Source organism: Apteryx mantelli, chromosome 9 (assembly GCF_036417845.1).
Source record: "Apteryx mantelli isolate bAptMan1 chromosome 9, bAptMan1.hap1, whole genome shotgun sequence".
NCBI classification, from domain to species: Eukaryota; Metazoa; Chordata; class Aves; order Apterygiformes; family Apterygidae; genus Apteryx; species Apteryx mantelli.
Window position 1 is genome coordinate 3,161,067 of NC_089986.1, and position 27,815 is coordinate 3,188,881.

The window sequence follows — 27,815 nt, forward strand, 5'->3', positions numbered from 1 at the left end:
TATTTTTTATGTGAAAATGCTTTCAATTTGGAGGACTCCAAAATCAAACTCCACTTCAAAGTTATCTCTATCTGATTTCTCTGCTGGAAGAGATAACCATGTCTTTCTGCACTCTTCAGTTTTACTACTGAGAGGTTAAAATGTGTATCTGTCTTGTGTATTTTCACCTTTGCACTGCTGGGAAAATAGGGTCACATTAGCCAAGAGAAAATATCATTTTACAAATCCTAGAGGGTTTGACATGGAACTTTTGTCATGCTGTTCAAATAGTGCTGCACTTTAGCCTTTCTGGTTGGTTCTCTTGTAGAGAACTAAGGAACTGAACTTTTTTATATCGTTTGAGAAGGCACGCGTTTTCTTTCTGCACAGTTTGTTAAACTGTGACAAGGGAAGAAATGAAACATCTGGGAAATGAATAAGTATTACCTTTTAAGCCTTTTAAGCAATATCTTTGCTCATAGGAGAGTAGGAAGGAGATGCTTCTTCTTGAAGAGTTGGATCATTCCAAAGCACTCCTGCATTTCTGTCACACTCAAGACAGATGTCAGTGTCAAGAAAGTTCAAAAGGTTTTTTTAGGCTAGTTAGAATACATTCCTCTGCTGTGTACTTAGGAAGAACTTGCAGACTCTAAGGCATCAGTTTTATACCTTTTGTGATGCAGATGGCTTAAGAAAATAGACTACCTATTAGGTACCTTTAGGTACCCTTAGGCTACCTAAGAGTAGCCCCCAAAATCTTCAGTAGGCACTTTTTACAAGTAAAATCATCTCACTTGGTGACATTATCCTTCCTGTCTTTAAGTTTCTGAGATTCTAAATGAATGCAAAAAATTAGATGATGATGTGCAATGGAGGAGCTAAATCTTAAAGAGCAGCTATTAATTAATGAGATGTAATTATGAACAGAACTTCATGACTGTAAACTTCTGGCATTATCAGAAGCACAAAATTCTGTTGATTTACTTAATTCTACAAGAGACCTCTCCCTCTTCTGGGACTCTAATCATAAAATGTCAGCTATATATTTTTCTACTTTTGCTCAGTAGGCCTAAAAAGAAACATTCAGTGATAAGAAAAGGCTCCTGTTTTTATCTTCATGGACAAAAGGGGTTTATTGCCCTAGACTTGAAAAGGGTCAAAAAATATATAAATCAGCTCATATTTAAATCATAATAATAGTGGACTTTGCTGTTTCTTATCTTCAGACTTTAGATTTATTTGTGATTCATTCTCTACAAGAAACGTGCTTACGTACTGTTTCCTATTTGGCCCATGATAAATACTGTGGCTCTCAGTAAAGATCAGTAACTAGAATTCAGCTTCTCTGTTGTCAAGATTTTTGGCTGTGTACCATAATGGAGCATCCTGGTAGAACAAGTGTTCGTATCTGTGCATATTAATAAGTTTTTGATTATATAAAAGCAGATAAGTGGCTGAGATCTGAATATGTTCTTGTTCTCTTGGTGGTGAATTGCAAGATGTAGGCTCTTAACCTTTGCTACCTGCAAAAGCCTATCTTCCCAAAATAGAATACCACAAAAACCAGTAACCACCCTGCAGCTGTTTGTATCAAATCTAATCAATAAACAATAGTATAATTGCTTCAAGCTTCTGCTTGTGTGGTTTTGGATTCTGCCTTCATTATTCTGACTATAAGCGTTTCTAGCTTAATCCAGTTTTATTTCCGTGAAACCATTTTTCCATTACTAGCTATTTTGAGAGGAATTTTTCAGCTTATTTTTTTTGTGCTTGCTCCTCTTGTCTTTCATTGTCATGATTGATCTTCTCAGCAATCAGCCTGTGTGTTCTGTCCAACTACAGCAAAGTTTTTACTCCATTTTCTCCATGTTTTTTAAGAGTTTGTAGGCTGTATAGCACGTGAATGAGATCTTCCTGTATATTGTAGCAGTGACACTAGGCGAATGACTGCATCTCGTTTTTGTGTAGGTTAGTAAAATGGAATCTCAACTGCAGAAGGATTCAAAAAGAGCAATACAGTATGAAGAAGAGAAAATTCAACTTGAAGAAGCCATAGCAAAACTGCGCCAAAATGTTCGGGAAATGAGAAATACTTTAGAGAAGTATACAGCAAGCATTCAGGTAAACAAATTTATTATTATTGAAGCAATATCTGGCTTCTCCATAATTGTGCAGGAGGATAACTTCTCGGAATAAAGCCTCAGCTTTGCATAGTCCTTGTTAGTATTCAAGGATCTTTTTAAACTATGGGATTCTAACACAGTTGTATCTTCTGTAGAGTTTATCTGAACAAGAAATTCATCTAAAAATCCAAGTTAAGGAATTTGAAGCAAATGTAATTGCTGCTGCTCCGGACAAAAACAAACAGAAAGAATTGGAAAAAATCCTTAATAATTTTAAAAAAGGTAAGTGTTGTGGAGAGGGAATTATAGTAAATGAATGTGACTACAATTTTTACCTAATACAGGAATGAATGTTACAGCTTTGTTCTTTCAGATTACCAGTGCTTTCACTGTTATCATTGATCTTGTTTTGGAACCTCTTTTCTTCCAAGGGAGGGGGATAAAAGGTACTCCTAGAGATTAAAGAGATTCAGAACGCCTTTTTTTGCAATTCAAGTTCTTGTTCCAGTTAAGTTAATAAATACTAATTTCAGTATTTTTTGTTTGGTTGGTTAGATTTTTATGGCTTTCTTACAAACAAGATAATTGGGAAACTTTTAGTTTAATTAGTGTTAAGAATTATTAGTGCAGAGGGTAATAATATTAAAGTCAAGTAAAGGGGTTTGCTGTACTTTAACAGGGTTATTGCATGATTCTGTAAAATGAATACAGTATATTCTGTTGCGGGCACATTGTACCCCAGTTCTTTTTGTGAAAGTATATTTACTCTGAGAACTCAAATAATTGTTTCCCTGAAGAAAGTAGTAGCTTAGTAAGGTAAACCTGGGCTGCTTGTATTTCTTGTTCAGGTAATAAAATGAACACAGTCCAAAAAAAAAAAAAAAACCCTTCCCCCACAGTTCTGCTTTCCTAGCACGCTAAGAAAGCAAATATATGCTATTTCGGATTTCCACTATGTCTCTTTTGAACAATATTAGCATTAAGAGTCTATGAATACTTCACTACTTTAATCACTCTAAAGTTTGGAGGTATAAATCATCTTCTCTAACTTTCTCAGTTTCTTCCAAATGATGGAGAGAGACAAACTTATGCTCTGCTCCGGAGAGGTGACTGTGTTCTGCCTTTCAGCTCTGTGCTTTTCCCCCCTTCTCTCCCCAAAAGGAAATTATAAATCTGTAGCAAATTTAGTGTGGGATTTTTTCTTTCTTTTTAGTTTTGCATTTAGAGTACTAAGGTGCCAGGTAGCTTACTTTATTTTTGAAAGCTGTTCATCTTTTACTTAAAACTCAACAAAACCATCCTGATAAGCTAAACAAGGAAACTTGGGTACCTTGAAGGTAGAGTAGGCTATCTTATTATTCAGCATGTGTAGTAACTACCTGCTAATACCAACTGTTGAATAACAATTAATGGCTGTTTCTTACAGTTTTGCCCCTTTGAGTGTTTTTCCTCTGAATAAATACAAATAATGAGTTTGGAATATCTTCTTATGTACCATTTTGTGCATTTAAGTACTCTATATACATTAAGTAATCTAATTAAAAATTTTGACAGTTTATGCCAAAAATGTTTTGGTTGTACAACAGTATCACAGAGATGTGGGTAGTACTTTTCTTTTTGCCACATTAAAAAAACTTTTTTCACAGCATAAAGAAATACATGCATTTTTCAGTATATTCATACAGCAGAGTTTTTTATCACTTAAATCTGATATATTCTAAACAGTCCAGTGTTCTTAGGGACAGCATAATGACATTTCTTACTCCACTTTGTTTATTGACAGATTATGATTGTGTTGCTGAAAAAGCTGGTAAAGTAGAAAGTGAAGTTAAACGATTGCATAATCTCATAATTGATATCAACAATCATAAACTTAAAGCACAGCAAGACAAACTTGATAAGATCAACAAAGAAATAGATGAATGTACTTCAACTATTACTAAAGCCCAAGTGGCAGTCAAGACTGCAGACAGGTATAGTAACCATGAATGTATTCAATTTGAAAGCTTCAGACTGTAATTATATATTGCTCTGATTCTTGTTGGATTACAGCTGAATCTTTATATGGGGGATTTGTCAGGCTGGAAGAGATGACTTTCACCTCTTTATGGCTAGATGAAAACTGGAGGGAGGAGGTCATAACCTTTTTCTCTAAACTGATTTACCTCAAATTGAGACTGAAACATTAAGAACCATAATCTTTGTTAATTAAAATGCTTTAAAGGCAGAGGGATCAGAGAGCTCGAAAGCTTAGCGAAACCTGATCAAGGAGAGTTGTTTCAGCTTTCAAATAGCTGTATCTCTTGATATTGGTGCCTGCAGGATGTGTGCTTGCTTTAAGTAGTCTCCACAGCTAAAATCTATTGAGCTTAAAATCTCAATTTCTAGTGGCGTGTCTGATACAAAATGTGGTTTGTGTTAAAGAGGTAAAGGAAATAGAAATATTAAACTGCAAATCTTTCTAACAGGCAATTTAAAGGTCACATTTAATTGATACTTTTCTACTAATATCTCCCTGTAACTAAAATACAGTATTTCAGGATAAAAATTCAAAATTGCACTTATTGCCATGCAGTAAAGCAGTTCAAAACTGAAGGGACTAACTTTATTATGAATTATCTAAGGAAGAAAATGTTAAGTATTTTTCTATCAGCCTAGCAGTGTATAATGAATACTTGGAAGAAATTTCAAAACTGTTTCTGAAGGAACAAATTAAGTCTTCTAATGATATATATTTGAGGAAGGCAACAACTTTGTTTTATCTATATTTCCCAGGGCTGAGAGTTCGTATGTAAATAAGCACTTATTATTTGATCATCAATAGTTAGTAAGTTAGATTGTGTTTTTTCATTATATCTTGTCATATTTGCACTCATATGAGGAATACAAACATCTTGGTATCTATTCAGAAACCTGAAAAAATCTGAAGAGTCTGTACTACGCACTGAGAAGGAAATTGGAGATAATGAGAAAGAGATTAAAGACTTAACACAAGAGCTGACTACGCTAGAAGAGAAAGCTACTGAGGTTATGAATGACTGCAAGCAAGCTGAAGTAAGTGTATATCTTCAGAGGGGATGCAGTGCCAGAGTTGTCCTAATCGCTGATGTCTGTTAACCTTCAGCATTAGAAATTCCAGGCTTAGCAATATGAAAAGGGGTTGCATTAGCTGTTAGTACCTTCATTAAAAAATGTTTCCATCTAATTTAAGCCTCAGTCTTGACAATGTTGTAAAAATATCTTTTCCCTAAGTTGTTTTACTCCTCATCCTCCAAAAATTCAGAAAATAATGTTCTTTTCTGTATCTTGCAATATATTGCACTCTTTCTCACAAAATGAATCAAAAGCTGACCTTTGAAAATAGATGCGGTGGGGGGGACACGACAGTAGGCCAAAACAGCCCTATTAAGTGTTCTGGTTTTCAGGTAAAACCAGGATAATGAACTAAATACTTACACAAATTCTGCTGTAGAGCTTTAGAGTTGGATTCAGCAATGGTCAGAGCATGGGAATGATGCACCTCCTTTACAAAAGGGGGGGGAAAAAAGCCACCAGGGCAGAGTGGGGGAGATGTTCGAAAGGAGTGAATAACTGGACTTAAGTTCTGTTCTTAGCTGGAAATATATCTTGACCTAGTTTTCTGAAGCTAAACAAAAACTTAAAATAAACCAAGATTCCTCAAAGAAATTATTGACTTTTAAAACTTTTCTTGTTTTTTTTTTTAAAAAAAAAGTAACATAACTGTAGAAAATCTCTATAATTTTTCCCATCTCGATTTTATTTAAGAGAGGGAGTGCAGACAACCTGTATGGCTAAAATTCTTCGGAATAAAGTTGTTTGTTTGAGGCTGTCCCCCTCTAAAGCTTTCAGCTAAAACATACAAATATAGGACTCATTTAATCCAGATCTAGAATGAAAATATAAACTGCAGCATATTTTCACAAGTGGATTTCAGAATTCAGAGACTAGGTTAATCCAAATACAAGAACATGTATTTGTTTACATCAATACTTAAGAATTGTGGAGAGTAAGCTTATGTGAATAATATAGCAGAAATAAATCTATAACCCAAGAAAGTGGTAACATTTCACAAGCAACTGATTAATGCATGTTTTTTGACATTTCTGTTTAGGAAGCATTACCAGCAGTTCAGGAGGAACACCGCGGTTTACTCCAAGAAATGAAAGCTATTCAAGATAATGAACATGCACTGCAAAAGGAAGCTCTTAACATAAGACTTAAGATTGAACAAATCGATGGTCATATTTCTGCGCACCAGTCAAAGATTAAATACTGGCAAAAAGAGGTAAGAAAAGTGTTCAGCTCATAAAATTTGAATTAGAAGACCCCAAAAGATTAATACATTAATTGAGGGAAAATTGATATTCACTTCACAGTTTATTAGTTTTTTAGCTATAAAAGCCAACTCTAAAAAATATACCTTTCAGTCTTTTAATTTCTGATTTACAAAGTTATGGCTGAAATGGTTTGACTTCTGACTTATCAAGTTTATTGTTTATTTATTTATTTATGAAAGAATGCTAGACTAACTGTAACTGACATAACACTATCTAAATGCAATTAAGAGCAATGACCAAAAGATAATTAGCCATAAAGAGCAACCAAGAGACTTTCTGTGCCTGTACACCCTCTATGCATCTCACAATATGTTTGTACCTACTCATTACAAGAGCAAAATGAGGCTGGGTAACAAGGGCATTCAGTGTTCCCTGTCCTACGGGTCCCTCCATAAGAAGCTGGGGGGTGTCTACTCTGAAAATCCTCCCTCCTGTCCATGCCTGTACACTGTTTTGACACCAATCAACTGGACAGTATTAACCTTAACAAAGTACAGTGTGGAGAGGTAGAAAATGTACAGGTTCCAAAATACCTAGTTATTTTATTTCAGCAGCATATCTCATGTAATCATTAAATAATTTTTTGGAAGAAGTAGGTACCTTAATAGGTGAGAGAAACAAAGAGAAGTATAACATGGATAACTACAGTGCAGGTCATTTAAGACTGTATTCAGTGCTGTATCCACTAAGCCGTTTTATATAATGTGGCAAGACCCTTTTCCTGAAAACATTTCACCTAAAATCTCTAGTCCGGGTGGTACATCAAATTGACTTTCCCTAATTACAGGGAAGCAGGCCAACAGGAATTCAGTGGGACCAGGAAGAGACTGTTACTCAGAGACTGCTTCTATGAACCAGCTCATCAAATAAATTAATCTAGAACCAGTGGGAAGGAACTGTGACCTCTCTAGGTGCTGCAGTGCCTGTCTTCTCTGAGTTTGTAGTGGAGCAGGAGAGCTGACAGCCTTCACACATAAGAACACACAGATATCTTTATATTGACTTCATTGCTTGCCACTCAACAGCTGCCAAATCCTGTTCTAGTTCTGTTGAACAGGCTAGGTCTGAGCCTTGTCTCATCTTTGGTGTCAGTTTCAAAATTTCTCTGGATCAGCCTCCCTGAAGGGCTTTTAATTCTTCTGGAAACAGTTCTGCACAGAATCTTGAATTTTTTTGGCCCATAGATTAGTTGAGTTCAAAGAGTCAACAAAAGAGGGGAAGAGTCAATGGTGGTGGTAGGTATTATTTGTTTTTGTTTTCCTAGTTCATGAAAATGGCAAATATCAGGTAGGAGGTGCACAGGGACACATGTTCAGAGAAAAGGACAGTTACATGCCTGGAGTTCATAAAGACATGATGTCTTTGTTGTATTATCTGTCCTTTTCTTTCTACTTTGTATTAAAATCCTTAATAGAGAGATGGATCTAGACCAGCAGTTCATCTTGCACTGCCCTTTTAAACCCTTGTTAATCTGAGGATGACTACAGGGCAGCTACCCAGCAAGGAGAGGCACTATCAGGAACTTTTCAATCCCAGACACCCAAACTATTAAACATAAAATTGTTAAAGTTCCGCAGGATCGGTGATGGACAGATGACTGCTTTGACTACTGTGGCTCTTATGGAGAAGTATCTCCTTTGAAAGAATCATGTATATAATTTTCAGGAGCAGAATAGCAGAATAAAAGGATGCTTGCTGTCTTTCTCAGAACTTATCTTTAAGGGGGTAAACTAAATTTGGACCAAAACAAATTAAGTGAAGAAACATTGAATGTTTTGAGATTGGAAGGTTCAGTGTGTACTAATGCAGAAAAAAATTATTTTAGAAATAAGTTCATGTGATAACTAATGTGATCTTTAAAGATTTTTAGTAAGTGGTTTTCAATTTTAGATATCAAAATTATCACTGCACTCCATAGAAGATAAGCCACCTGAGGAACTTCCAGTATTAAGTCAAGAGGAGCTTGAGGCTATCAAAGATCCAGATGTTATCATTAATCAGATAGCTCTCCTGGAAGCCCAGTGTCATGAAATGAAACCCAACCTTGGTGCTATTGCAGAATACAAGAAAAAGGTAAGCTTAATTACTATTGTATAGTAGCAGGATAAATCTTTCTAAGGTTGTATTGTCCGTCGGCATAACAGCACCATATACCCTTCATCCAAAGGCAAGCATTGTGTATATAACTTTACTATTTTCCATTACTTGAATCTGTTAATATACAGAACTAAAGTCATTGCTTTTGAAGTATATAGATAGCCTTCCAACTGTGCATTTTTCAAGTGACTGCTCAAATAGATCCTACACTTGAAGTGCATGCAGAATTGCTCTCTTTAGCTAAGTGGCCAAAGAAACTGTCTTTATCTGTAGGCATACCAGGAGGAGGTGGCCCTTATTGCTGTTCAGTTCCTTTTTATTGGACCTGGAAAATGAAATGGAATCCTTGAATTTTCCTTTTTTCCTCTGCATGCTGTGCTGTTGTTAACATCCTGACTACTTGTTAGCTCATGTTTAGCTGAAAGGGTGAAAGTTGTATCTAGGAGCCTACATATAACTTCTTTATATCTGATACAATGGATGCTAGGTGAAGACAATTTCCATCTGTAAAAGTTTGTTTATTTGGTCACTAGTCTCAGCTAGACACAAACACAGTACTAGGATTTTTTCTTCTCGTAGTACTCACTTCAGTAATACTGGACTGTTTAATAGATTAAACGTTTTTCATTTTAAAGTGGATTTTCTATCAGCTCTAATAGAGAGTCATCCCCCACAAATATCTATATAGACATTTCCTTGCCATATTGTAGTTAGATTCCTGAAGAACCATAGTATTTCCCCCCTAGAAAGTAAGGAACTCATACTTCTTGATAGCTCATATAAAATCAGAGACTGAATCTTTCTCTCGGACAGCTTCATCTATCCCGCACCAACAGGAATCCTCTTTAAAGTACCAGCTGTGTTGTCTCAAAGGACAGGGAGACTCTGGGAAATTCTGTGTAAGCCATAATGCTTCAGAAGAACAAGCTGGTCCTTAAATCTCAGTCTAAACTCTTGTCCAAAGACACCATAGTTTCATAAGAATCAACTTACTCAAGTCCATGTTTTCTTTCCCAGTTTCACTTAATCCCAGAAAAAAAACACAAACTTACATAGAAGATTCCTGACAATACAAAGACAGTATCTATCTATGCTACTAAATACTGCCAAGTATCATGCCTAGCTGTTTAGACATGTTAAGTAACAGGAACTGTGTTAAAAGTAGAGCCAGAAGGACTTTCATGCTCTTGCAGAATATTTCTGAAATGTGCATTACAGCAGCTACATGCAGCTTTTACAGGCAAATGCTCCATGAACTGTAAGATTATCTGCAGCACAGACCCACCACAATAGACGTTCATTGTTTAACTAGGATTTCCGCTAAATTAAATGGCTGTGGCAGGCCGTGTTAGGAGTGAACAGAGAAAAAGAGAGGGTTTTTTGGTGGTGGTGGTGTTTTTTCTTTCTTTAAAAGCTGTTAGCCATTCTGGGGAAAATGAATTTCAAATGGTAGAGTAACTGGTTTAAAATTTAAATTAAGGAGACAGTTTCTTTAATTGCACTTTTTTTTTTTTTTCCAGGAAGAGCTGTACTTGAAACGTGTGGCTGAATTGGATGACATCACTAATGAGAGAGACAACTTCAGACAGGCTTTTGAAGATCTTAGAAAACAAAGGCTAAATGAATTTATGGCCGGATTTAATGTAATAACAAATAAACTGAAGGAAAACTACCAGATGCTTACTTTGGGAGGAGATGCTGAATTAGAACTTGTGGACAGTCTGGATCCCTTCTCTGAGGGAATCATGTTCAGGTTTGTCAAAATACTTTGTATTATTGCTATCATTCTTAATCATTGTATTTATTTTTAACTTAGTGTGGGTTTTTTTGTTTTGGGTTGGGTTTTTTTGTTTGTTTTTTTTCATCAGCTAACCAAGATAGTCCTCTCTCTTGGCTAGTACTGGCAAGATACGGGCAGAAGCCTCTCTCACTTTTTAGCATGGGTTAATGAAGAGATTCCTTTCTCTTGTTAAGACAAATAAAGCTTTCTAACTGCTGTTATTTAACTTTGAAGTAATTCCTCAGGTTTTCTTAATTCCCAGCATTGATAAACCAAGTTATTTCGTTCTGCCTAGGGAATTGTGTCAATCATTTTGGTAACTGGAGATTGGTTTATCTGTCATAAGTGATCCTAATTTATTATATTCATTACATATGAGTAGGATAGCACTCTTGAAAGATAATTAAATAGCAGTTCTTCAGTGTTATAGTTCCTACAGGGAACAGCCGAATATTACAGTAGTTTGAGTTCAGACACTTGAACATTAGCTGATCGCATAGCCGTGTGCGTCCCAGTGGAGTTACTCCACTGCGAATAGAAATAATATAATCTAGCTCACTGCCTCTCAGCTGTTGAGGACTAAAGGTAACAAGCGCAACCATGGCTGTTGTCTTAACTTCTTTATGTGTCTGTGTCTTTCAAGAATTCCCTCCTCTGTCGTGACTAACTTCTCACTGCAACACATTTACTTTAATCATGAATGGAAATAATTTATAACTCTCAACTCTTTCAGTGTTCGGCCTCCAAAGAAAAGCTGGAAGAAGATATTTAACTTATCAGGAGGAGAGAAGACTCTTAGTTCACTGGCTCTAGTTTTTGCTCTTCACCATTACAAGCCAACTCCGCTTTATTTTATGGATGAGATAGATGCAGCTCTTGACTTCAAAAATGTATCTATTGTAGCATTTTACATATATGTAAGTATTTAATGGTAACCATTGTAGTCTAAATTTTCTAAGATGTTTTCTCCTCTGCCAGAAGAGACAAGGTGATTACACAATTACAGCCAGATTTTAAAATTTGGAATAATATAGTATTCTCAGATAATTAAAGGAAGCTATATAATAAGATTTCTGGACAGGTGATAGAATGTAGCTTTTTGCATTTTTTTCTTTTTCTTTTTTTTTCTCCTAAACTGCTAGGTTTGATTCTTTCCTGAAATGAGGCAACTAATAGAGGATTTACTAGTTTCTCTTTTTGAGCCCAGACTGAAAAGTTTTAAAAGCTGTCTCTGGACAAAGAGTTTGTCAAAGGTGCTGCATTTCAACAAAGTCTTGCTGCTACTGCTTCCTCTTTAAAATATAGAAATACTTTCACTAAATTAATCAGTTATAGTCAACTGAGATATGGCATTTAGCTATTAGTAATGTGTTCATGTATCCAAGCTCACAGTTTCATTCTGACAGACAGGCAAGGTTCCTTGGCTTTACACTTCCATTTCAGCGGTAGCTGTTTCCCTCAGGCTTCCAGGGGTAGGCTGCTTTGGTCTGTGTCTTTATTAGTGTGGTTTTTTCTTTCAGGCCTTTAAAATTCTGCTGCCCCTATATTTAAGTCAAGCAACCATTTACCTTGCTAAAGTTCTGATTGCTAATTTAAATTTAAAATTTTCAGAGTTATCCAAGGTATAACTGAAAATCATTAGTTTTGGGAATGCCCTACAAGCGCTTAAGACTATGATTAGCTATTTAATGTTAGAGAAACACTTCAAAGAAATCCATCTGCAACTATCACTTTAAACTGTGCTTCCATGATGTCTTTATTTTCACAAAGGTGGGTCCCACAGCCCAGATGTGATTTGGTAGAGCAAAGAGTTTAATTTCAACTTCAGTGTAGACTAACACTTAAATTTGAAATCTAGTATAGTTTAGCTCTTATATTAAGAAATGCAAACTATAGCTTAGCATATATAGCCTTAGCCCATATTTTGAAGTTAGGAGAAAAGATGGTAATTGATCTTTGAGCCATTTTTGGTTACACGTTGCCTGAAGCATTTTGGCCTCACGAGACCATGTATAAAGATACAACAAGCGTGCATGTTGTGTGTCGCTTTTTGTGTTCCCTCAGGTGATTCCAGCTGCTCTGTTAAACACAGATATATGGCCAGTCTTCAGATTGCCCACCACTGCATACCTGTTACACGGGTTGCTCCATCAGCAGCACAGCTCAATGACCCACATAACCAACTCCATTCACCTCAGTACTTTTTTTGATATTAAGAGACCTCAGAATAGGGATGGATGCTCCCCATGCTGTGTTGTATGCTGTGCGCTGGATTTTGCCTAACCTTCCGATCCTGTTCAATTAGCATTCAACCCTTACTGGCTATCTGTGGTGTGGCAGCAGCAGCCACACCTGGGTATCTTCATGGCCCTCTCCCCCCCCCCACCGAGCAGCTCTACTTTTCTTTTTGCTAGTTACGATATCCTTCCCTCTCCTTTTTCCAGCTGCACTTTTCCTTCCTTTTTGTAGCCTGATGCAACAAGCTCTCAGGTCCTAGCGTGCCGCAGCAATAGTTGTAGCTCCTGAAGCAGCTGCGCAGACACCATGTGAACAAAGCACGGAGCTGGAGGAGCTGTACGATTCCATTGTTCCCCTTGCTTAACGATCCTAAGAGCTCAGTGGGGTTCAGAACATTTGTGAACTTGCACTGTCACTGCTGGATTCTTAAGAACAAAGTGTTGTTTGTTTTATTTTTTAAAGCACAACCAAAGCTAGAGGTTTTGTTATCTGTTACCATTCTGCCACAGGGTCACAGAACTAGCATTCTTCAAGGCTTCTCCTCTTTAACAAAGGACTTCCTTTCCCCTGCTCTCAGGGCATGGAAATTGGTTTGATTTCCTTTTCCATCTTAAAGTGACCCTTGTTAAAATAATTGTGGTACCTTAAATAATATTACCCATCTTCAGTAAGTCTTATATACATGTATATTTAATTGAATTCTCTTGAATAGGTTGTGGGGAAAAAGCCACCAATCAAACATACAAAAAAACCTTAGGCATAAGTTACTTGCAGTGCTTCATTGCGATAGCCAAGCTAGGCTTATGCTGTGCAAGTGCTGATTACAGACAATAAGAATTCTGAGTGATTAGCACAGGCAGATTTATATAGATACTATATATTGAGTGGTGTATATGCGTACCCTGTATATTGAAAAGAACTATTTATGTATCCATAATTCCCAAGATCTGAATATAGAGATCATACAAGAACGTAGCTTTTTGAAATACTGTGAACTAATACAAATAACTTTTGTTTCAGGAGCAAACAAAAAATGCACAATTTATCATCATCTCACTGCGAAACAACATGTTTGAGATTGCAGACAGATTAATTGGAATTTATAAGACTCACAATACAACAAAAAGCGTGGCAACAAACCCTAAAGTTATCGCATCTAAAGGACTAGCTGAACTTGGTGCTGTTGGGTATAGTATAGCTCAAAAATAGAAGAGGAATGAAAACTTTCTCCAGTGTATTTTTACATTCTTATTGCTGCTGTTTACCTTTTTTCTAATATATTTTTGTGTTTTGAGATTGAGTTCTATGAGACTTCTATTTAAGCTTAATAAAACCAGCCTCTGAATAAAATCCATTATAGAGTCTATATAGATCTTAATTACATGAACTGATTAAAAAAAGAGCTATTTTTTCAAATTATGTATCTACCTGCATTTTAATATTCTGTTGCTAGGCTTTATGTCAATACTTAGGTTCTGCATGTAGTTTTAATTGTCTGTTTTTTCCTATATATATTAAAGTAAGCAAATTGTTTTTAAATCCATTAGTGTCATTATTTAAATATCAAAACACTTAAGAGTTCCAGAAAGCGAAGTCGGCATACAAAATTTACATTTGATGTTATAAGGATGCAAAACTGGAAAGTACTTGGATTTCCAGCTCTTGTCATAAGTAATGTTTTATGATATGATAATCAAAACAGACATTTGTAGCCATTTTGTAATGAACTGATTCAGCTTCAAAAGCTCTTCTCCTTGGTTATCTTCCTACCTTTCTCTTTCTGTAGTTAGATAAAACAACATTCCCTCTCTTCCTAGGCCCAAAAGTTGTACTCAGACTGTGGCCATGTTGCACACTGACAGCTTATTAATTCCCCAGTAACTATCCTCTGCTTACTTTTACCATCATTTCCCCAAGGGCTAAACTGTTATCATGGAAGAGGTAATATGTAAAGCTACTCCTTACTCCCATTGCGTACTTAGCTCTTACACAAAGTTCTCCATTTCCCTATCAACACCTCACTGTATGTGTTTTGCTTTGAATTCAGTCTTTTTTATACTTCAGTACCTGGAATTTGTATGTATTACTCCGGAGTTCGCACCAGCATCTTGTGTTCTAGGCGTTAATAGTGATTGCTTAGCTAGAAGTCTCTCGTATCTTTGGATGGCATTTTCCATAGCTATATCACATCAATATCTCATCTGATAAATTTTTTTCCTATCTTACTTGATGCTTAATTTCACTTCTGTTATGCTAGTCCTCAGGAGTTATCCAACTATTTCTCACGAGTCAGATCTTTCTCTATTAATGTTATCCTTCCAAAAAAAAAAAAAAAAAAGTCATTCTGCTTTTTGTAAGAGGGCCATTAACAGCACTGGTTAGTAAGAACAGCCCTAGAATGATAGCTCATTCTTTTCTGTGCTATTAGTCTTTGCTTCCATTTCCAGCTCTTACTATTTCTGTACCAAACAGACTTTACAAAACTTCAAATAGTTTATCCTGTTTCTGTTGTCATAGTCTTTAATTGGTGATTCATACATCTGGTCAAATAGTGCGTGATTGCACTCAAAACCGGAGAAAGTCTCACCACATCCCGAAGGCTGTGTTGCAGCTCTGTCTCCTCTCCTCTGCTACCCACAAACATGCACGACAGCTAAGAACATGCAATTCCAAGAACAGCAGCATCTGTATTCTCCACATCATACCGTCACTTACCTGCTATCAAAGACATGATCATCAACATAGAGCTGAATTGGAAAAAGAAATGGGGGAGCATACTGTAAATAGTTTGCTATAAAGTGTGTGTGGGGGGTTGAAATGTGCTTTCAATGTAGTGTTAAAACATCAAGATTACATTAAATAACAAGTGCAAATGAGTAGACATGGAATAAAGTGAACTGTAGATAGATACACACAAATTATTACTCTTCAGAACACCCAAGCTTGGTGTCAGCCAAACAGAAAAACATACTATTAGAAAAGATTAAAAAAAAAAAAAAAAAGCAAAGCATTTCTCTGCCACAGTCTAGTGCCATGTACGGTTTTGGTCTTCCCATGTTAAAATGAAGCTATAAAATCTTGAAGTGCAGCTTCAGAATAAACTTATGGGTAAGAATAACCAAGAACAAAAAGGTAGAGTACAAAAGAGGAAGCTCTTCTAAAGAGCACTGAAGGAATAATTAATAAGCCAGCTGGAGAACCAGAGGAGAAAGTTGCAGAGGCAAGCTGAGGACAAACATGGGCACTGGAGAGCAGATGACAGGCAAGGAAAATAAGCTACTTCTGAGCTTTGACTGAGAAGATGTCTTAGAAATTTTGCTGAAGAGCAAGAGAAACTATGACAGGACAATATAATCATTAACAGCAGGAGATGGTGAATAGGGAACAACTGTTGATTATTTTCACCTGCAAGACAAGATCTTGGAAAAGTGATTCTCAGTAACGCTAAGTGTTCAGAGGCCACCTTCGTATCTTATCTGCACTGATGTAGGGGATCGTTCTACGCCACACTGGAAGACAGCAGCAGTCCAACGGTAACCAAACAAGCTTAATCAAACACTGGTATTTACTCTGGTACAGTCATTAGCTTCTGTCCTGTGTATCAAACGTGCAGCTAAACAACTCCTGTGCTACAGCTAACTATTCTAACATTCAGCCAATGGTTCCACACAAGGAGGGCGCCTCATTCGCCACAAGCCAGCTCCCAAAGAAGCTTGAACTAATAAGACAAAGCCTCAGCCTAAGTCTTACTTGAAGCTCCATCGCTCACGCTGCAGGCATCGCTTCCTTGTAGCGTGATGTGTGCTGGGGCTCTGCAGCATGACACGGACACACAGTAATGTAGACCAAACCTCATCAGAAACTGTACAAAGCCACAGCAATTCACCATTACAGACGGAACAATAAGTGAAACAAGCCTGTGACAGGCAACACGAAATAACATGAAATCCAACTAGACCAAGTTATAGTCTGGAATCTTCCTAAAGTTCATGCTACAGAAAATGGCATAACTTGGAGAGAATTAAGCAGATGCAGCATTTCAGCAGCGCGTTCTTCCTTTAGCGAGACTTGCGACTCCCGTCCCATATCTTCCGTTTAGCCCAGTATTTCAGCTCTACTTAGGATTACAGGGAGGGGTCTGTACAGTAAGGAAATCAAGGTATTAGCCAAGCCTAATGTAAGAATACATTTTATTTGTATGCAAATTTATTAAAATATATAGTACATTTATAAAATACCTTCACCACTGATTAAAACATTTAGTATTTGTACTTATCAATTCATATTGTCTGGAAAAATAAAATTGCATTATAAACAACACGTAAGATTTTAACTGTCAGGAAAAATAACATAAAGATGAGAAGACAGGTCAGAAAAGAAGCCTCATTTGGGAGTGGATATACACTTAGCACCAGGTTTTGAGACTTACGTGCCAAATAACAGCCATCTAGCAGGGCCTTAAAAAAAAAAAAAAAAAAAACCCTAGAGAGCCAAAAGTTCCAAAATTTTATTTGGAAATTAATGAGAGCATTTGAAAGTCCCAGGATATACCTAAATACTACTTCAAAACCCAGCTTTTGCAATTAATGGGATTTGCCTTTGTAACTCTAACAGAGATTACAGGAAACTTCAGTACAGATTACAGAAACTGTTCCTAATAAATAGGCAAAGCCCCCCCTCTCAAGCATCGCTTGTTCATACATTTCGTTCCAACAGAAATAATAAACCCCACCAAGCTGCACAGAATAGTGGTAGGCAGTATTTGTTTGGCTAGGCTTAATTAATGCTTTATCAAAATCAAGATGCCACTATTCTTAGAATCTTTATTTAGGCTTAAATCAATATATCCCGGCATCGAACCCGAGGATTAATCCTGCGCTCAGTTCTCGCTTTAGTCAATAGCAGCAACTGGTATCTTGCAGGACCCCATTAGTGTCTGCAGGTAGGAAGGGGCGTGTTTTGCTTCCAAAGGGTTTCTTAAGTGTCAGGCAGCTACAGGCTAGCCCCAGAATGCGACCTCTATTTAAGCAACTTTTATTATTTAAAAATATTCAACAGCCAAGGAACATTGCTCTACCAGAATATACATCTTAATTTTTAACAAATCAAATACAATTAGGCATGGTAAATACTCATTTTTGGTTTTTATAAAGTCATTAGTGAACTAATTGGAAGCTCATCTGTGTTCTGATATTCTAATTGCAATACTTAAAGGATATCCCAGTACATAATGTAATCAGCTTATTAATAACTGAAGGTCAAAAATTACTTTCACTGGGAGTTTCGCTATTGAGCACAGTTCAGACTGGAGTATCTCATCAAAAGAAACCAACTGCATTAATAAATATTTGATTATAGAATAAAATTCCATCATTTTTGTTCTATATCAAGGTAATGATCCCCATTATTTGTAATGAAAAGCTGAAAATAAATTTACATTCATTTTCAAGTTATTTTATGGGTTTTTAACAACACCTGACATCCTTATACCACTGATTTCAATGAGAGTTTTGCTATTTATTACAATACATATCTATTTTCACTACATATTAAATGATATAGCAAAAAGTCAGGGCTCATTTTAGTAAGCAGTAAGAACTTCCTGCTAGACTAAATAATATATTATTTGTACACGCTTGAAACTAAAAATTGTATTCAGTCTTTTACCAGAAGTCTTATAGACACTGATCTGAAAATTGGTGATAACTACTTGAAAGACACAAGACCATCAGACACAGATTTTTTCTAAAAAAGATGAAATTATATCATCCACTAGTAATCAGGAATCAACAAAATGAAACCCAGGTCAGCTAATACATGATTAAAAGGCCACAGATATATCAATTAAAATACATTTAGAGAGAGGTCAGTAAAATACAAAATAGGAGTTTTATGTACACCAGAATTAGGGACTGAGTGATTCTTCTCGGACTAACCTGGCTTGGGTTTGAGGGTTTTTTTATTTTCTTGTTGTAGTGCTTTTTTTTTTTTTTTTTTTTTAACAAAACTACTTAAACTATGTTACCAAAGGGGGAAAAAAAAGGACAGTAAATGTCTGAAGAGTTTTAACAAACCCTTCTAGGTTATAATTTGTAAGATGCTTATAGCTTTCTTACACAGACATTATTTCTGACCAGCTTCCCGTTTAAACTAATAGAAAACCAACTATTTGTTATCTACCAACCTGTCATATCAGAACAAGCAGAAGAGCAAGCCTCTTCATTGTAAATCTTCTCATTCAACTAAGAGTTAAATTTTCTAGGTATTCTACCTAGATGAAAGGAAAATCTAAACAAAACAGAAAAAGGAGGGCTATGGAAAAAGAAAAATGTGTAGTTTTAATAAACTACCCAGCTTTTAAGCAGAAACTTAAAAAGGATATCATGGGGACTCCTATACTAACTTTTAATCCAGTTATTCAAAATTTGTGTTATTCAAAAATAAGCAATTCTCCCTACAAATTCCATCAGTAAATTAAACACTTGGCACAGCGCATCCACTACAATCTGCAAATGGGTGCAGAAATCTTCATAAACCAATAGCAGGAATTCTGAAATATAAGTGGGAGTAATTTCAGTTACAATTGATGATACCGGTTTGTGTAATGAAAGCATAGTTATCACTATTATTATAAAAAGTAGCATGACTGTTAGAGGATTTATAGCCTGAAAGAATTCTTTAGATCTTCCTCTTTCCTTTTCGCTGCTTTTTCTGCATAACTTCCTTTTTGGAATCAGTTTTATTTTCGGAGTAAGGATCTTGTTGATCTGACCAATTTCAGTTTTAGACCACACATCCTTCAATAGGTGCCCTACCCTTGGATAAATCTCAACAGGTTTAACATCTGGGAGTTGCTTTTGTTTCAAAGCTTTTATACGTTGATGCATGTCATCAACCTTCTCAAGAAAAGTAAGTGGGGACTCTTCTTTTTGAATAGATGTGTTCAGTGACATTAATTCAAGCTGTTCTTCCCTTATTTGTTTCAATTTTTCAATTAGAGGCTCATATTCTTCCAAAATGTGTTTATTAATTTCATCCAGTGCAGTCAGTAACGCTTGTTTTTTATGCTCCAATGTATCATTAAGTTTCTTAAAATACTGTAGTACTACTTTTTTATCATCTTGAACAATGTTTTCACACTGGGATTTCTGTTCTTTCAGCTTTTCAATAAGCAAACATACATCAGTCCAGTGTTTATCTGTTAGCTGCTCAAGAATTTTTCCAGAAGTCTGTTTTTCTTTTACATAGGCACTTTGAAGGTCATCTATTGGATGGCCGTTATGTTTTCCTATCGTAAGACAGTGACCACACACTAATTTTCTATCCAAAAGACAGTAAACATTCAATGGTTGTCTATAATGTTCACTGCAGGTTGCAACATCAGGCTGATCCTCCTGTCGGTATTTTTCAATAATAGCTTTTAATGCAAAGTTGATTGGCAGCGACTCAGTACCAGATGCAGGAATCTCAACAATACTCCTGCAGTTCGGACACTTCAGTGGAACTCTCAGTGGTCTCCATATGGAAAAGTTGCTTGACAGCTGGATAACACCTTCCAGACAATTTCTACAAAAAGTATGGGAACAAGGTAGAACACGTGGATCTTCAAATATACTGTAGCAAATGGAACATGTTAATTCTTCCTCAAAGTGATGCATGTCCTACAAAAGAAAACAAAAACAAAAAGCAAATACAATTTAATCTGCTTCTACAAATCAACTAGTTCAAAATTGTTTTATTGACCTAAGCACCTCAACATGAAATTTAGCAACAATAACCTAACTCAAATTAGTATTTTGATTGCAAGGGGGGGGGGGGGCGCAATGGTTTAAAGATTTTATCAAATTATGATCTGTATGTAAGTGACTAGATACCATTCTCCCATTTCCACCTCCTACTTTAAAAGGTGGAAAAAGCAGCAATCTATGAGGGTTTTTTTTTTTTTTTTTATTATAGTGAGAACCAGTAGCAGAGAGTAATAAAAGTCAGAGCTAAAGTTTCTAAATAACTTAAGAATCAGGAAAATTCTCTCCCACTATGAGTAGCTTTATTCCCATAAGAACAGAGTAATAACTACATTAACAGATTATTTTGGTAACTTCTCAAATATTACTTTTGTAATATAAATAGTCATCAGAGTATTAAGCAGTCAAACCTACTGGCACAAACAAGAGAGTCTAACTTATTGGTCCTTAAATACAATACTACTAATAGTTATTAGACTTGTAGTGTTACTCCTTTTGACTCCTGGGTTACTCTAACCACAGAATTTAAAAACTAGCTTTCATTTTTCATCCTTCGTAATGTTTCCTTGTATTTCTTTGCCAATTCAGTGAAATCACACTGTAAAGTCACAAACAACATCCTTAATATCAGCCTTCATAATAACTTATCGTTTTTTTGTAAGAAATAAGGAAAGTAGTTCTAACTTTCATTATCTCTGTGTCACACTTCCCCATCCCTTTCGTGAATTCTAGATCAAGTATTTAGACTTAGCTACCCTGCAAAAAGAAACAGTCCAAGTATTGTTATCTATCAAAGACTCCCTACTTAGGGTCTAACCCTAAATCTCAGAGCAATAACATGCAGCTGGGCTGCCGCAGCTGCACAATGTGCTATTGAATTTCAACCTCTGAGGGCTTATTTTATTCAGTCTGCAAAATAACGGGCTACGAGCTATATTTAAGGAGGCTATTTTATTCAGATGTGCCCTCCTAATCTTTTTAAATGCAGTAACACACTTTTGCATTGATATATCATTGCTCATTGACATCAAGATTAGTAAGATTTGCTTTATTTTTAATAAATTTATTTTAAAATAATGTAGTCATTAATTACACTTTTCTTTACAAATAAAATCTTAAATTGAATTTGGAATCATGAAAACCAGTAAGGATTAAATTTGGCACTACCCACTGAACAATTTACAATAAATAAGCAGTATGTTTCCTGCAGAAGTCACAGAACTAAACTGATGGAAATCAGAAGCTAAATTCTTAGACTCAGGTTCTTTGAGAGTTAAGTCAGCTATTAACAGAGAAGCTTATTCTGGTTGTACAGATATAAGCATGTTTATCTCCCTTTATTCAGATAGTTTAGTATACCCCAAAGTGAAAATGTTTAACTATGAAAGTCTGATCAGACTTCTTATAAACTGTGATTAAGAGAATGATAAAAAATTGTCTACTAGGTCAAGGTCATCATTACCCGAAACATCAAGTTCAACTCAAAGTAGTATTATCTGTTACTTTTTTTTTTTAATACGTCAATTTTAAATTCAAAACATAATTTGATTAATTAAAAAAAAATCTATCCAATATATTTCAGGTAACTTTTTTTTTTTAGCTAATTAAGCTAAAGCATTAGTTCACTTATTTGAACTCCACTTTTCAAAGAGACCTTGACAAAAGTCAGAAGAAAACAACCTACTAAAAAAGGACACCATTCCTAAATCTACTCTTTAAAACAAGAATGATAGTGTTAGCATTTATAGCTGACCAAATAGTGTATTCTCCTAGCTACAGAGAATTGGTATCAAGTACTACCAGCCATTTAGCTAAAAACAGTCACAACATTTTGACACTAAATCCACTTAGGTAACACATTGTTCTTACTAAAGACTAGGAAAGATTTCTCTTTGCACTGGGGAGCCACAGTCCTTTATTTTCCAGCGCTCCCAATCAGTCACTGTGGCAAAAGTAGGTTGTTTCCATTTACGTGAATAGTTTCATATTTGTGAGGGATGTGCTCCAGACACTGAAACAAAAGTAATGCATCAATAATAAAACCAACATTGACAATAAATTTACTCCATTCTCTAGCTAAATAATTTTTTGAAAATTCAATGCATTTCCACAGGAAATAGAAGTTAAAAATATATATATATTTCAAGTTAGCGTGAGTCTCAGGAACACCACCTTCACTTAACTGAGATTTGTTAAGTTTTCGCTCATAGTTAGAAAAATCAACCCTTAGTAAATACCCTCATTCATTTTTTCTCCTATATATGTATGGGATGAATATAGTTTAAAAACCTCCTTATGTTTAAAATCTATTTTTTCCTAAATCTAGCCTTCAATGCACTTTTCTCCTATATCTAAGGCAGTAGTTCTCTTCAAATGAACTGTTAAAGGAGAGAAACTTTCTTTTTAAAGGATAAAGGTTTAGATCACTTGAGTTACACAAAGGACAAGGTAAAATTAATCTTCAAAAAACTGGATTAAACTGCAAAGTAGTTGCTTGCTACCATAAAAAACAAAGAGCAAACTTACAGAATTTATCTTAGCACTGTTATGAATCATCATAAACTTCCTTAAAGAAAACAGCCTTTAACTTAACAGTATCCACCACTAGCAAACACACATATCTTGCTGCAAGCCTGCTCGAGTCAGCACAGTGACAAGTGCGGCCAACCTAGCGGCCCGCGTGCAGCGCCAGCACCGTTTCATAACCCACGATCCTCGCAGCCGCTAGCCAGAGAGAGTCAGATTCCCACTTCCACAGAAACAGGCTGCTGTTTCCCAGGCAACTCAGAAATTTGAAAGTGACAGCAGCGGCCTGCTCGCGCACACAGCCCTGAACAGCCAGAGCCGCGGTTGCCGAGGCCGCAGCTCTTGCTCTGAGAGACCACTGCCCGGCCCCGGCCCCCGAGCGCAGCGGCCGGTGCGGGGCACCCCCATCTCCAGCCCCTTCTGGGCCTCGAAGCGGGTCCCAGAAGACAAGAGGTTTCATTTCTTTGCTGCCCATTTATTCACGTATTTCAAAACGTTATTCAGGCTACTAATGTTGATCCTTGCTATACGCACCCTGCAACGTTTGAATCCATCCTAGGCAATAACCTGTGCTCAGTAGTCGTGCCCTCCAGAAACACCAGGGAAGCAAAAGGTGCAAATGCCTAAATTCAGTTTCACCCTGCTTTGGTAGCAGTGCAGAGGAAATACTCCATGCATGAACAATGGTGGAAATAAATTAGCAGTAAATTATCAGAAACAGAGAGACAAAAAGCAACAAGAAAAAAAGACAGGAGAAGATCATAACATCACAGAGTGAAGAAAACAGGGGAAAAAGAAAACAAATATGTTTTCCAGGGGAAAGAAAAATGTAGCAGGAAGTTGGCAAACTGCTTCCCTGCGCAGAGCAGATATTTTTCCTCAGATATTCCAAACAACTTTGGTAGAGGAGGGGGAAAAAAAAAAAAAAACACAAAACCTCCCACTCCTCAATAGAGCTTTTTAAGCATAAGAAAATTACAAATTAGAAGGTATTTCAAAAATGTAATGGGTTTCAGAAATATTTTAGCAAAAGAAGGCCTACTAATTGGCTATGATTTTATCCTCTTTTACTTAGCGATACTGTAGACTAGATGAAAACATGTAATGTATCATGTACATATGCCTTCTGCAGCAAAAAATAATTTCGGTGTTTCAAAATCAATCAGTTTTTTTTCTTTGTACACATTTCACAAGTCTGAATTAAAAAAAATAATTTAAGCAGATCAAAGTTATATAGTGTATTCATCAATAACCCTGCATTCTACACCTAGAGATCCAGCCACTATTCATCTAATTACACTAGCCGTTGTTTAGAAATGATTATAACTGGAATAGATGGTATGCACGTTTTTAGGTGAATAAATATCTAACAGCTTTATTACAAAAGCCAGCTGTAACAAGGTAACACCACCATTCTACACTGGAGGATATTAAAAAGTGAATTTGGCATTTGGTGACAGTTTACCATAATCTAAACCTCAACTGTTACATTTTTTTTTGCTTGACTATCAGAAAAGATGATGATATGTTTTCTCCTGAAAGATGTTCTATTTTTATTCTTAAAACATTTGACTTTGATCCTTTTATGTTTCAATACCTAACACCACTTAAATATTACCTCCCTGTACCACAGTGGTCCATGAAAGTCCTCCTGTACCACTAGCACAGAAGCCCAAGTTTGTGTTGTGAAAAACAAGAGACTAAGTGACATTTGCACAGCGTTTTCCATTTACAGGTCACCTTCATGGTGAAGGGTGACAGAACTTACTCTCAAAAAAGTGGCTGAGCTGCAGCTCCAGCCCTTGTCAGTTCGTCAAAATGAAGGGAATCTCCTACACAGCTGTTAATTATGACAGCTGTAACAAGATGCCAGGCATCAGAAGTCAGAAAAAATAATTTAAAATTCTGTTTCCAAGTCCATTTCAGCTGGACCGCTTACTCCATGCCACAAACATCCCACACTCAGGTCACAGTGATTCTCAGTCAGGAATGTTCGAGTCTTGATTCTTTCTATCTTAACAATCAAATTTCATCATCAGTCCCCATTCCTACCACAGCTACTGTAAGTCATCCCAGACTTTTACACTGCATTTTTTATGCAATGAGAAGAGATGAATACAGCTGAGAAGGCTATCTAGTTTGTCAAGTTGATCAGACAGTTCCCTTCTTTATATCGTTCCACTGGCTCCTTGTCTGCTACTACCAACAAACTTGCACAAGTTCCCGCATTCAAAAAAAGCTATACTGCTCGGTCCAATCCGTACTTACTTTCCTTCGCTGACTCACTTTCCATCCCTGACCTCTTGCACTCTGCCAAAGCATCTGCTCTTGACTATTTGTTTGTCGTTTGCCTTTTTGTATCATGCAATGGAGCTATAAGGAGGAACACAAACACCTTTAGCTGTCACCTACCTGTTCGAGTTCCTCTTTCAGCTCTGACAGACTGAAATCAACACACGAGATAACCACGCCAGCACCTCCTCAGCCTCTGACACATAACATATCCCCCGAACAGGAATATCTGAATCGGTTTCTGAACTGCCACTATTTTCAACACAAAAACAAACCCAAATTATTGGGCACCCTGAAGATGAGTTTATGGGTAGCGATAGGAATTGTGTCTGTATTAATAGCCAGAACAAGCGATAAACAATAATGGCAGCAAATCCACTAAGGTTACAAAGATAGCAAAGCAAATGAAGACTATGAAATAAGCGTTCAGCTACGTGACACCTGAGTGCCGTCCAAGGACATGCATTCCTCCTAAGCGCGTACTGTCGCTGCAGGAACCTGTAGCGAGCACTTGGTGCCAACCTGCCCAGCTCTCCAGAGGGTCAGGCGGCCTGGGAGAGCCAAGCAGCAGGAAACCAGCACACCGTCTCTTTGAACGTGACTGCCCATCCACCCATGCGAGCGCCTCCAGCTGAGAAAATTAAAAGATTGGAGAAATCTGACTAGAAGAAGGGAGGTGTTTTGGGTGCTCCTCCACTTCGAAAATGTTTGAATTTCAGACACGCTGCTAGAAGGCAGAAGCATCGATTACGCACATCGGGGCTGCGACATCAGGTCAACCGCTTCTAAAACACCTTTGTACACAAAGCGCTGCACGAACACGAAGCGTGACACTGAAAGCAACAGCTCCGAAGGACTTAATGACCACGGCGCACCAGTCAGCGGCATCACGACCCAACGCCGCCCGCAAACGGGCTCCGCGGGCAGGGGCGGAGGGAAGACAGCGCCCACGAGCACCAAGTTATAGCAAAGACCGGAGGCGTCCCGTCGCGGCGCCGCCAGCCACCCAGGACCTCGCCGCCGGGATCGCCGAGCATCCCGCCGCCGCTGCTAAGGCGGCGAAGCTCCCCGCGGGAGAGCCGTCGTCCCCGCGCCGCGCCGCGCAGCCGCCCGCGGGCGCCGCTCGCTCGCTTGTTCGTTCCCTCACTCACCGGGCCCGCGCCGCCGCGCAGCGCCGAGCGGAACCGAGCGCAGCCGGCAGCCGTCGCCGCCGTCCCTCACAGCGGCGCCGCCGCCGCCTCCCGGAGACGCCGCGGCGCTCGCCACAGCGCCGAGCCGAGCCGCGCACGCGCCGCCGCAGCCAACCGCCGCCGCCAACCGCCGCCGGCCGCTCCGTTCGAAAGTCAACGGGCGGCGGGCGGGGCGGGGCGGGGCGCGCGCCGCCGCCGATTTCAAATCGGCGCGTGCGGCCGGCGACCGTTAACTGCCGCCCGCGGCCGGCGTTACCCCCTCCCCCCCCCCCCGCTGTGAGGCGCCTTGCCGATGCGCAGACTGCGATAGGTCCGGTCCGCGCCCCCTCCCCCTCCGCGTTTTTTTTTCACTTGGAAAAAGCTGCGGTTCCCCCCCCCCCCCCCCAGACGGCCCCAGAGCTCCCCACCGAGCCCCTTTGAGCACTAGAAAGGGCCTCCTCGGCTCGCAAGAAGTGAGGAAAGCCCGGCAGGTACACCTGCCAGCCGCGGTGCTTCCCACTGTCTTTCCCCCAAGCTGCTTTGCAAAAATAGCCAGGTAATACAGAGGTGGATAAAATAAACCTGACGGTAGCCCTTTACAGGGAATAAACGGGCCTTGTTCGTAAGCAACATCCAAGGCAGTTCTCTCAGCAGGTAATGACAGAGCCAGGCTTAAGGAGGGGTGATATAAAACACTTACCTTAATATTCTGTTTATGGCTAGCTCTGGTAAAGGTATTCATAGATGAACAGTAAGTCAGTTACCTGATTTTTTTTTACTGTAAATGCAGACAATCAGACAAGCACAGAAGACAACGGAGGCATCAAGAACACTCAGGAGAAGGCTTCCCTGGATAATGGTTAGACAGATTGAATGATGCCACTATTCAGTTAGTGACGTAAGTAGGAGCAGGAGAGAGTCTTTCGCCAATAAGGTCTGACTATTTTGAAATGAATGATCTGGAGCTGGTTGAGAATGTGTGTTGTAGTTTGAATATGTAAGAGCACAGATGTATTTAACTTCTGCAACTTAAGGTGGGACAACCATCAGAGAGAGTTTCTGGAACTGAACATAATGCTGTCAAATGGGTTCTTATAAGAGATCATTTCCTACAGCTACTACATGTTATATAGTCTTCTGATACAAACCCTCTGCAAAGGTATACATTTAGAATAGTAAAATTAAATAAAATGATATTGACAGTTATGTAAATATTGATGATACTTAACCTTTAAAATAATGCAGGAAGTAATCCATGAATCCCAGTGCCTTTACAGACTTTGCATTTAATTTGCAGGCAGTGAATTAGTGAAGCACTTATAGCATCACTGCAAATACCTGCTCACTAAAATGATGCATATTTTGTCTGGAGTTTAAACAAAATACAGGGTTTTTTATATTATATACTGAATTTTCATGCTAGACAAAGAAAAACATAAGTGTTAGGAAACAGGAAAATGGCTAATCAGGAATGATTCACTTGATGTCACCACCATCAGTAATGAAAT

At 37.8% G+C, this 27,815-nt stretch overlaps 2 protein-coding genes across 5 annotated transcripts in view; one reads left to right on the forward strand and one right to left on the reverse strand.

Moving 5' to 3' along the window:
* The window catches only part of SMC4 (structural maintenance of chromosomes 4), a 45,824-nt gene extending 31,710 nt beyond the window's left edge, over positions 1 to 14,114 (forward strand). Inside the window, exons 16-24 of the mRNA XM_067301570.1 lie at positions 1,948 to 2,100; positions 2,258 to 2,384; positions 3,886 to 4,075; positions 5,012 to 5,156; positions 6,235 to 6,408; positions 8,351 to 8,533; positions 10,078 to 10,310; positions 11,071 to 11,254; positions 13,596 to 14,114. Of these exons, the coding sequence (XP_067157671.1) occupies positions 1,948 to 2,100; positions 2,258 to 2,384; positions 3,886 to 4,075; positions 5,012 to 5,156; positions 6,235 to 6,408; positions 8,351 to 8,533; positions 10,078 to 10,310; positions 11,071 to 11,254; positions 13,596 to 13,784 (1,578 nt within the window). The 3' untranslated portion in view covers positions 13,785 to 14,114. The remainder of the gene's footprint in view (positions 1 to 1,947; positions 2,101 to 2,257; positions 2,385 to 3,885; positions 4,076 to 5,011; positions 5,157 to 6,234; positions 6,409 to 8,350; positions 8,534 to 10,077; positions 10,311 to 11,070; positions 11,255 to 13,595) is intronic.
* Positions 14,115 to 17,593: 3,479 nt separating this feature from the next.
* On the reverse strand, positions 17,594 to 27,078 carry TRIM59 (tripartite motif containing 59). 4 transcript variants are annotated; one of them, XM_013955504.2, is made up of 2 exons: positions 27,008 to 27,078; positions 17,594 to 20,236 (listed from the first exon to the last, which is right to left on the reverse strand). In XM_013955504.2, exons 1-2 carry the CDS (start codon positions 27,047 to 27,049, stop codon positions 19,010 to 19,012), a joined length of 1,269 nt encoding a protein of 422 aa, XP_013810958.1. In that variant the 5' UTR covers positions 27,050 to 27,078; the 3' UTR covers positions 17,594 to 19,009. The 4 variants fall into 4 exon arrangements, with proteins under 4 accessions (XP_013810958.1, XP_067157673.1, XP_067157672.1 ...); XM_067301572.1 differs by lacking the exon at positions 27,008 to 27,078 and adding an exon at positions 26,290 to 26,374; XM_067301571.1 differs by lacking the exon at positions 27,008 to 27,078 and adding an exon at positions 25,115 to 25,331.
* Positions 27,079 to 27,815: the final 737 nt, after the last annotated feature.